This window comes from Corvus brachyrhynchos, unplaced genomic scaffold (assembly GCF_000691975.1).
Source record: "Corvus brachyrhynchos isolate BGI_N302 unplaced genomic scaffold, ASM69197v1 scaffold10, whole genome shotgun sequence".
Taxonomy (NCBI): domain Eukaryota; kingdom Metazoa; phylum Chordata; class Aves; order Passeriformes; family Corvidae; genus Corvus; species Corvus brachyrhynchos.
In genome coordinates this window covers 8489354-8500396 of record NW_008236180.1, presented here as the reverse complement: position 1 = coordinate 8500396, position 11043 = coordinate 8489354, and the positions used below count along the sequence as shown (strand labels likewise).

At 44.8% G+C, this 11043-nt stretch overlaps 1 protein-coding gene across 1 annotated transcript in view; it reads right to left on the bottom strand.

Annotated features, from left to right (window-relative positions):
* CBLN4 (cerebellin 4 precursor) overlaps positions 1-920 on the bottom strand; it is a 7765-nt gene extending 6845 nt beyond the window's left edge. The window contains exon 1 of the mRNA XM_017735936.1: positions 841-920. Within this exon, the coding sequence (XP_017591425.1) occupies positions 841-920 (80 nt within the window). The remainder of the gene's footprint in view (positions 1-840) is intronic.
* Between the last annotated feature and the right edge of the window lie 10123 nt (positions 921-11043).

Here is an 11043-nt window from a genome sequence, read left to right as displayed (position 1 = left end):
TCCGCCGGCTCCTGCCCGCCGGCTCTTCTCTCCTCGCCTTCTCCTCCCACCGCCACCACTTTGTGCCGTGCTCTTTTTTTTTTCCCCCCTCTTTCTTTCTCTCTCTCTCTCTCTCTCCCCGGGTCCTTTGGCGAGCTCTTTAAAGCGCGCCGCAAAAAGCTGCCGAGCGAAATACGCGCTGTCCAGAACGCCCTTTTCTCCCCTCTCTGCACATCAAAAAAGAGCGCGAGAAGGGGAGGCGGGGGGAAAAGAAGCCCTCAGGTGAATTATTGCTGAGAGAGAGAAACGAGAGGTGGCGAAGAAATAAACCCATCCGGCGCTGCCATGATCGCCGCTGCCGGCAATTCGAGCTGGAGATCCAGGATGCTCGGAGTGGCGGAGCGGAGAGGTGGCACCTTCCCCCAGAACTGCCAGATCCTGCCTCTGATAGCAGCGGCAGGGTGCTGCACACTGCACTTCTCTGTCTCTATCTTCCCCCGCCACAAATCCCCCCCTCCGCAGCAGCTGTGTCAGAACAAACCTGCCCAGTTCTCACCTAGCGGGGCAGGCTCGAGGTTTCATCCCCAGGGAGCCTCCCCTCGGAACTGCCCCTGCTCACACACACTCTTGTCCTCCCAGGCAACTTCTGAAGCGGCTGCAAAGCCCAAGGGAAAGCGCCAGGACATCGCAACATCCCCGATTTTCAGGAGGAGGAGGATGGGGAAGCGCTGCAGCCTGCAAGGCTGCACTGAACCTGCGGGAGTGTCCCAGGGCACGGAGCTCCTGTGCAGGTGTTTGCAGCTGGGCTCGGGGCAGGACACCCCGAGCACGCAGGAGGGAACAGCTTTCCTCAAATCACACCCTGAGGTCACCGGCAGGACTTTCCTGCCTCCTCTTCGAGCATTAACGTGGCCAGGTGCCACCTCACGGTGCTGCCACATGGTTATGGTGTGATTTAACACCTCTGTCTCTGATTAATTTACTTTTGTGGTGTGTACTGGAAGGATTGGGAGACTGAGCAGGTACCTTAGCGTAGTTCTCCCATGATTTTCGAGATTATTAAAAACATGAGTGGTTTGGTGCTGCTGATGGCTTCTGGACAAGACCCTTCCTGCATTGCCTGGCCCTGTTTGAAATAGTCTCATGGTGAAACCTAAACTCACTTCAGGAACGGGCAGAAGTGGCACAGTGCTCCCAGACGCAGAATTGGCTACACAGATTTCTATCCAAACCAAAAAAGCGCCAACAGTTTAGAAGAAATTGAGCAAATGATTTTTAGATAGATGCCTTTCAGTACAGCAAATTGTTTGTGCCTGTAACAGCTTTGCAACAAATACATCCTGTGCCAACCATTAACAGCAGCAGCCTCCATTCCCTGCTTGCCCAAGGCATCTCTGGGTGCAGACAGAAGAAATTAAACAAGCAACAGGAAACTAAGAGGAGGAATAAAAAGCACCAAAATCCACTCTCTGCTGAACAGCAAAGCTTTCTGTGGGCAAGTGTGAGCTGGGACTGGTTTTCAGTTGATGCAGAGAACCAAGGGTGAAGCATTAACTCTGCAGAACTCAGCAAAGTCTTTGAGAAGCCGTAAAGCAGCCAAAAGTCTTCTTAGCAAGCATCAAACTCCCTAAAATTCAGAAGGCCAGACTCAAATTTTAAGGAATCCCGTTGATCAGGCAAGAGGCAAAAAGAAATGGTTCTGTTTTCTAGGAATGCATCAACGTCCTCTTGCTCAGTGACACAACAAAGATGGATGGAAGGATCCAGCTGAGAGGCACCACTTACTGTCAGGAAAGGAAACTAGAAATCAAACAAATACTTGAGCACAGCTTTGTACCTCTTGTAGAAATTTGAGCTGCAGATTAAAAGATTCCCTCCTGTGCACAGGAACACCAGTTTGAGGACTCTAGCAAAACAAAGCTGTGGGAAAAGTGTTTTGTAAATAAATACAAACAGTTAAATATAAATATTTCCAGACTATTTCAACATCTCCTGCTTCAAATCTCTTCTGTCCCTAAAGCTTCTGAGTGGCCTTTTAACACTGCACAAGTAACAGCACCAGTAACAACCATCCCAGCTCTCCCAGCCTTTCCTCCCAGCAGAGCTGCTCCATCCCTCTGCTCATCCTGGTGCCTCCTCTGGACTCTCTCCAGCAGCTCCAGCTCCTCCCTGTGCTGGGATTAGAGATGGATGACTTTCACTGCACTGGGATTTGGCCAGGGGACCCCACACCTGGACCAGAGCAGAGCTGGGGCATGGCCATGAACGTTCTCCATGTGCTCCTCCAAGAGACATCAGGGCTAGAAATAATATCCATAATCCACCTAAGGAAGCAGCCTGGAGAGTCCCTATCACCAAAATATCTGATACCAGGAAACACCTCCTCCTTTCTTCCCAGCCAAGCAGAAGGAAGAGAGCTCCAAGGTTATTTGTAACAATCTCTGTTTGGGTGGCTGAGCTGGGCTTTGATTGCTGAGCAAAATGAGGGAAGTTTGCAGGGGATGCTGTGGGAGAGGTGAGTTGAAAAGTGGAGTTTGCATTTAATTCATAAGCAACAAGGTTAATGATTGCTCTTATTTTATCTGACAGAATTTCCCAGTATTGATCCAGCTCCTGCTAACAGGGATTTGGTTTTTCTTCCTTTGAAAGAAAAATGAGTAAAATAAATAGCAACAGTACACAACAATGGAAACAGTTAGATTAAGCTCACAGCATCTTTCCCTTTCTGGACACACTGTGGAAGCCTAAAACTGCCTCCAGCTGGAAGAATTTTGCTGTTTCACAGGAGACCCCCAGCACTGAGGAGGCTTTCTGACAGAGGGAAGAGCCACAGGGAGAATCAGGATAAAACACCGTGTTTGCATTTACATTTCCTTCTACCTCTTGCCTTGTAAACCTGCATTAAATAAGATTTCTGTATCAATATTGCATGATACCTTCCAAATCTCTTTGGAAACAGAACATCTTGCTTTGTATAATTAGTCATTTGCCTCACAAAAGGGAGGAATAATCTGCCTCAGACTTCCTCTCGTGCTTTTGAGCTCCGTGCTTGTGTCTGGAGGCCTTTGGAATCCTTCTAACCCCTCGGTGACAGAGCCATCCTTCCTCTCCTTGCCTTTCTTCTTCAGCCTAATTATTCTTCCCTTCTGCCAGGCTGAGCTTTCTGTTTGCTGAGCGTGGAGAGGTTTTTGCAGGGAGCTGAGCACCCCCAGCCCCTCCCAGGATCTCCCCCCATCTCTGTGCTCTGCCGAGCCCACCCTAATGAGGAGACGTGAGATGAGGGGGCACAGGGGGGGATTCCATCCCAGAATACTGATGGCAATCCCCACCTGTGCTCGTGGAGCTCCGTGGTCAGGCTTTTCCCAGTGCTCTGACATCCTTTCAGGCTGGGATTGCAATTCCTGAGCTGGCTGGCATCTCCATCTGGCTGTTGGCTCCCAGACAGCTGGCCCGTGGTTCTCTGCTGCTCAAACAGTTTGTTGGCCAAACCCAAGACAAATTCACCTGGCTAATGAGCCTGATGGTTCTTAAGAACAGGCTGTAAATATTTTATGAAGTAAATTTCACTTCATTTAAATAAGCATAATATGCGAAGCAATCCTATAGGAATATAATAAAATCTTCAGCTCTACACGTGCCTACAATGAATAGAAGGTTTTGGTCTTTAATTCACGCTGATGCAGACTCAAGCCTAGATTTTCCTTGCTTTATTTTAGTCTGAAATCCAATTTTCCTTGGTTTTTGAAGTAAGCCTTTTCTGTAGTTTGCCTATTTCCATGTACCTCTCCTCAGTCCATCCCATCTTCAAGAATTTTTTTAATTTTCTGAAGCAGCAGAACAGAGAACACAATAAAAACCAATCCTCTGCCTGTATTTGTTGGGCTGCTTTATTTTCCCTGACACTCTGCTATGATAAATCTGTGTTTTGATGGCCTCCTCAGCAAACAGAATTTTAAAACTCCCTGTGAATTTTGGAGGTGATTAAGAAAATGAGTCAGCAGGATGCCTGCATGTGTGAAGGTAACACTGCTCAGATCTGCTGACAGCTCTGGCATTTGAGGTCTTTATTCAGCATTTCTCGTGCCACAGCTGAGCACACCCCAGCCCCAAGCACCCAGTGAAAATTGGGGTTTGAAATGCTCCCAGGCAGATGCTGCCAGTCCTTCCAGCAGCAGTTGCTCCTTGATGGATGTCTGGGAATATCCCAATGTTTCTGGTGCTCTGAGTCCAACAGACTTTGGGATTACATCAGTGTGAAAGTGAGAGCAAAATACGACCCTGGAGGTTCTTTTTGCTCCTTCCTAGACCCCAGGTAGGAGTCAGTTGTTTGCCACCAACAGGCCAGCAAATGCCATCATTAATCCTCACTAAACTATCCACAAATAGCTCGATATTTCCTGTATTTATGTGTATTCAAAATACTTCCAGGAAGTATTGACATGTTTAAACCTCCTGTAAAAACAGGGGTTGGGTGGATTAAGACCATAAAATCAAGCACATACATTAACTGCTTTTAAAGCAGGTATTTGCATTTAAAACTTGTTATAAAGCAAAATTTAAGTCTTGGTTTACTACTGTACTTCAGTTCATGTCTAGGAAAGATCTCCTGTTTTTCCCTTTTTTTTCTGTTAATTTTCCTGATCCATCTGTGCAATCCTGTGAAATAAATAATTTTACAAAGCTCTGCCCTGACCTAGGGAGTGATCTTGGGTGTTTCAACAGCATTTTAATGAGGCAAGAAGTGAGATTTTTGCTCAAATGCAAGAAAATCAGATGATACAGGAAAATCAGAAATCAGAAAACCAGGAAAACAGCCTGGCAGGAGAAGCTTCCCCTTTTGACAGGAGGGAAGGATCAAACAAAGGGGTTTGTTCCACACTCAGGATGGAGTTTGCAGAGGCTCCAGCACTCTGCTGGTGGTCAGTTTAGCTTAAAATGTTGAATATATTTTGTGGATGTATTTGTGTGCTAATTTGGTGTCAAGGAAACAGAGAAAAATGAGCTCATGAAGTGGTGAAATTTAATGCATCTCCCTCCACATCCATCGAGGTGCACAGATCACCTCCCCTCAGGAGGACTTGTCCCGGATTTATTTCTCACCAAAGGAGTTCCACATCAAGGGCCAATGGAAAATTAAGACTAGCACTGCTGAGGGAGTCATTTGCATTAAAACAAGCAGTGAACAGGAGGTTGTCCACTGATCAGATTGCTTGTTTGAGATTTAGAGGGATTGGATTGACTGGAAGGCTTGTGCTGATATTTGGGGAGGAAGCCACAGGGAATGGCTTTGCATTAGGATTCTTAGTGCCATCTATTGAGATGTGCCAACTTCTACAGATTTTTTAGGTATTGGAGAGTTTGATTTTTATGTATTGGAGGGTTTGATTTTTTATATATTGGAGGGTTTGATTTTTTTTCTATTGGAGGGACTGGTTGTTCACTCACCACCTTCCAAGGCATCCTTTTGCTGCTGGGATTGGTGTCCAGCCTCCCTGCAAGGGTCACATCAGCTGCTCCTGACTCATTCACACACTGCTGGGAAACAGAAAAATCACAGCAGGGCACCTGGAAGTAGCTGAGTTTTCCTCCTCCTGTTTTAGAATAAATATCATAAGAGCAAATCTCTGGAGCCGGGCACAGCCTCCAAATCTCTAGGAAATCCTTGGCAATTGGGACAGAAACATGCCATGTCACCTTTTTTACTTCTTCTCCCCAGTATTTGGTTTCCAAAAATGAATGGTTTTTTGGAAGCCCCAGTTTTTCTGCTCCTCCAACAGTTTTTTGAGCCTTTTTTGCAGCAGACAAGATGCTTGCAATGGCTCGTGTCAGGGCAAAGAGTGCAACAACCCCAGGACAGCTCCATCTGCAGAGGCCTAAATGAGCAAAGCTGAATGAACTCGTGAGTTCTCCAAAATGAACAAAGAAAACCTAAGGGAAAAGGTTAAAACCAACCATGCAGTAAATACTGCTGGAGATCTGCATTCAGTAACCACTGTGAGGTCAAAGTACTTGACAAGGGTGTCCTTCTGAAAGATTTCCATTCCAAAAGTCACTTCCTACCGTGCAGTGTGTGAATCCCAGCCTACACCAATGCCAGTCCTTGGAATTTTCAGTTTGAGACATTGTCTTTCAGCAGGTAAGAAAATTTCTGCCCGCATTGCACTGAGCTTTGTCTCAAAGCTCTCCCTCGGGATGAGTTTGAGATCAGTGTTAATGAGCAGATCTGAGTCTCAAGGGATTCAGACAAAAAAAAGCTTTAAGACAGAAGTTATTTTTTGCATGAATTCCAGCCCTTTGGGGAGGGTGCCAGCACAGCTTTCCTGCCTGCAGAAAGGGAGAGACAAATGCAGAAAAAGATTTACACACCTAAAACACCAATTTTTGTGCCTTTTGGGCCAAGAAACTGGAGAGCTGCTTCATCCACCACAGCCAGGACTTGGAGAGCAGAGTCATCCCAGCAAGGTTGTCCTTTCGCAGGGCAAGTTCAGTAAATCCATAATCTACAGGATTTGGAAGGGGTCTGATTTTCCTAATCAGCTTAATTCCTGATGGCAACGTGAGAGATCAGATTGTCTCAAGTGGCAGCACTCCAAGGAGCAAGCTTCAGTATTAATGACAGCAACTTGGGATGTCATCTGGGAGTTATTTACTGACTCAGAAAAGTTCCTGGACTGGAGTTGAGCAAATTTCTATTTATAATTGCACCAGTTCAGGCTGAGTCCTACAGAGCTTGTCCAGGAACATTTCTAGGAGCTACAGGAAGAATTTTGGTAAAAATCTGCTCATCAGTACTTGATCTTTATGGACAATAACCCTTGGGGTTTGGGGTTTTTTTAGGTCAGTGCTTATGAGCAAATGACATCACCACAGCAGAGATCACCAGTTATTTACCCTTTTGCAAAAGTGTGTCAGTGATTTATGTTTCTAAACACATTGCAGCACTTTTGAATTGCATCCAGGGACTTCAAATCTGCATCTGAGACCTTTTGTTTCAAATGCCTTATTTGTCAAATGAGCTTAAAGCAATATTTAGCTACTTTGTGGCTTTCTCTTGTTTAATTACTGATGACTGCCGTTGTATAGAATATTCCCAGCGGGCAGAATTCATTCCTGGGTAAATAGGTAGCAAGTGGGAAGGCTTAAAGCACATTTAGCAATGCCTGCAGTCATTTCAGTGTACACCCAAAAAGCCACTGGGCTGCTCAGGCACATCACACCGTGCTGTGAGGTGAAGGATTCAAGTTAGTGCTAAAGAAAATCTTATTTTCACAAAGTATTCACACCTGCATGGGAATGAGCTGGAGCTTTCAATGGCTCTCCTGTTCTTTGTTACTCTGAGAATAAAGCTTTTAGTACATGCTAAACAGTGAAAAAATGAACATTTACATTGAATTTAGGGGGAAGACTTACCAGTTGAGCATTTTGGCAGCCTGATTGAGCCGTTCACTCAGGGACTGGAATCTTGTTCCTGTGAATATTCACATCCCAACCTCTGGGATCGAGGCAGGGAAGGATCTGCCCAGGAGATCTTTGAGCCACCTCAGCTCTTCATCAAAACAGCCCCAGGCCTGAATTTTCCACATGTTCTTCTTTAGGATGAGCAGTTTAAAACTTCTTTGTGGCTTTTCTGTGCCAGCAACTTCCTGAGCACAAGAGTGAGGATTTTCCAACTCTTTCAGGCCTTAGCTGTTGTACAGTGAGCACCCAACAGGTGCCCTTTCAGAAACCCCACTTTTATTCTCTTTATCCAACACCATTTTTCCCTTCTCCTAAAACTGGTTTGGATTTGAAAGGCATTAATTCAAACCAGAAACCTGTATTCATAAGCAGCATCAAAGATTTCTGCATAGAACACCTTCCAAGTGACCACAAGTTTTATTTTTACTGCTCATTCATACAAATTAGCAGGAGCACTCTGCCTGGTGCCTGCAGTTCAAATAGGAAAGGGGGGAAAAAAACCAGGACAACTGGAAAGCAAAGGTCAGCCACTGCCCTGGGATATAATTGTGCACTTACGGAAGTTAAAGTTTTTCCACTGACTCCAGTGCTGGATAATCTCTGCTCTTCACATCATCAGTTTGAAGAAACCCTGGGAAAATTCTGCCCCTGGGGAAAGATATTTGTATTTCAGCCTGTGAATTCTTGAAAACCCCTTGTGAGTGGTGCCCCTGTGGGAGCTCAAATCCCTTCAGTGACCTGTGCCTAAATGAGCTCCATTTCTTCCAGCATTTCCTGGAGTCAGGGGTTTCTTCTGGGAGCTCCAAGCCTGGAGTGCGGGGCTGTTCTGAGCCGTGGTTCTGCTGAGGGCCATTATTGTCCAAAAGGAGATACAGAATTTATCTTCCCTGTCCCTGCTGCTCCTGCTCACCCTACCAGGGATGTGAATTTTGAGGAAACAAGCCATGGACAGAGGTCTCCTTTTCCTTCTGGATCCAGCGGTTCTGGCACAGCTGAGCTGTCAGCAGAGGAAGATCAGTGCAGATCTGACCGAGAGCCTTGCTCCACACAGCTGAATATTGAGATTAATTCCACTGACCAGAACTTTCTGTAACACCCTCACTAATCTTTCATATTCCAGAACATGCCAAAAATCAGCTCTGTGTGAAAAAAATAGCCCAGATGTAAAAATGCTGCAGTTTTGCAGGTCAGATTGCTCCTAATATCAATAACCTACACAAAGAGAAGCTTCACCCAACGCTCTGACTTTTATGACTTTTGCAGGATGAAACCATCACCTGCTAAGGAGGGATTCCAAGGACATTATCCACAGGGAGACCTGGAGCTCATCTATCTAATCCCAAATAAATACTGAGGTGTAAAAACCATTATTCTTTATACCCCTAAAACACAAGAATACAATTGAAGTGACTTGAAAAACCCCAGCCTTATGCTAAATAAAGAAACAAAGAACAAGGTAGGGAACGAGATCTATTTATTTTTATTAATAGATTGGGATGTCTCAAGCTCCCAGGCACTGAAGGAACAGCTTATTTGGGAAAACAGAAACATCTCCCACTCCATAGGAAAGCTTTGTGCTCTCTGAAAGGATAGAACTTCATGCCAAGAAGGTGCTTGGGCATTAATTTCTTTAATTAATGCTCCAGGATGTTCACACAAAGGCCCAGATATCGACCACTGGGCAGGATATATTTTTAATTGGAAGAGGCCGTGCCAGCTGGGCTATAAAACAAGTACAAGCTGCTAGATAAAATAATGGAGAAGAAAGACTTGGGGAAAAAGTAATGAGGGGAAAAAAGTAATGAGGGGGATAAAAGGAAAGAATCCTCAGTTAAAAGAGACTTTCCAGGACTTTGGAGCTAAAAAGCCATGAAACCTATCATGGGCATCACGAACGCTGCTCAGGGATGCAGGGATCCTGATCCATGGAAATGGCCCTTGGATGCAGGATTATCTGACACGATTCCCATGCCAATGGAGAGAGCTCAGGTTTTGGAGCTGTAATCACACATCCAAAGGTGCCAGTGGTGGTTACAGGGGAGGCACCTGCACTGCACAGGCCACTGTGGATGAGGGGTGCAAGGAATTCAAAAGAAATTGAATTTTCCTCTTACAGGCAGAAATCAGGGGTGGGATCTGCAGATCCTGGAGATATCATTGCTCTGATGCTGACTCGAGGCAAATACAGCCAATATTTTTGTGTGTAAAATTAAATACTTGAATTGCTTCTGCAAATATTTTTATGCAAAGTAAGTCTCGGGGGTGCTAATTTTGGTTTTGTTTCATTCCTTTTGCCGCTGAGAAACATGAGTGCACGTGGTTAACTGCTCCAAAAGACTGTTGGGGAGCCAAAATGACACATTTGGCTGGTGCAGACATGGAAAAAATCTTCCATCCCCAATTTCCAGGCAGTGTCCAAGTGCCTCTGCACTCCTGGTGATTGTCCCTGGCTGCCCCAGCACTGAGATTCTCTGTGCTGCAGCAGCCAGGCTCTGTCCTGGCCTTTTCCTGAACTCCTGGATGTTCCAGGTCACACCTGGAGCAGCAAAGGCGATGCTGGATATGGAGAAGCGTTAAATGCCAGCTCAGAGAGGGCTGTGATGATGGAATTCTGCTGTGTGAGTGCATCTAAGCCTTTCAGAGAGGTTAATCCCAACTCCTCTTTGTGCTCAAGTTCAGCATTTCCATCAAAGCCCAAACACGGGGCAGAAAGACCCAAAATAAATCAGGTAATTCACTTTTCTCTCAACCCACACTGTTTGCAAAGCTGGGAGAGAAAATGCCCGATTTCATCAGGGGCCTTTTACAACTCCTTTCTGCTGTTCATGTTCAACACACCCGTTTTGTCCTTGCATCTCTCGGCCTCTTTTCCTCCCATACATTGAGCTCCTGATAATTACTCTAATTAGAAACATGCAAAAGCCAACAAACACAACAGAAATATTTTCTTTTTTGAAAACCATGGATAATTCCCTCCCGTATCCATTCAATGCTTCATGAGACGTTTATTTTGCTGCTCTGACATTTTTCTCTTCCTGACAATGCAAACGTTATCTATTGATTAATTTCTATAGCATTTATGGCAAACACATGACATTTGCCATAAAAAGAACTATTTTATTGTCCTACTTAAGGGGGACAGGACAAAATAAAACACTCAGCCAAAAACTTTCTTCATTACATACTAAGGGTGCAATGTTTTAATAGCAAAATAAACAAGAATTTGTTTAAATATTCTCCTCTGTGGGTAACAGCTCCCCATTTCATCATAAAACATGTAAAATATTTAGAAATTAGATCACCACACAGATCGTTATTCCTTGAAAATATTAAAACTGCCTCAGATGCCAGGGTATTCAAAGGACAAGATTGAAAAGAGAAATTATAAAAGGTCAAAAGTGTTTTTCTTCTCAATATATAGAGATGTCAAGGTAAAAAAAGCACAAAATTGAGAGGGTCATAAGTGATCTGTGATATTACAGGTTAAACATCATTTAAAAATTCCACATTATAAACCGACTGTCTCTCAAAATCGAGGTGTCCTGCTGCACAGGTGAGATGCTGGCAATGTGCTACTGATTAGTAAAGAAAAAAACAACCAAAGGT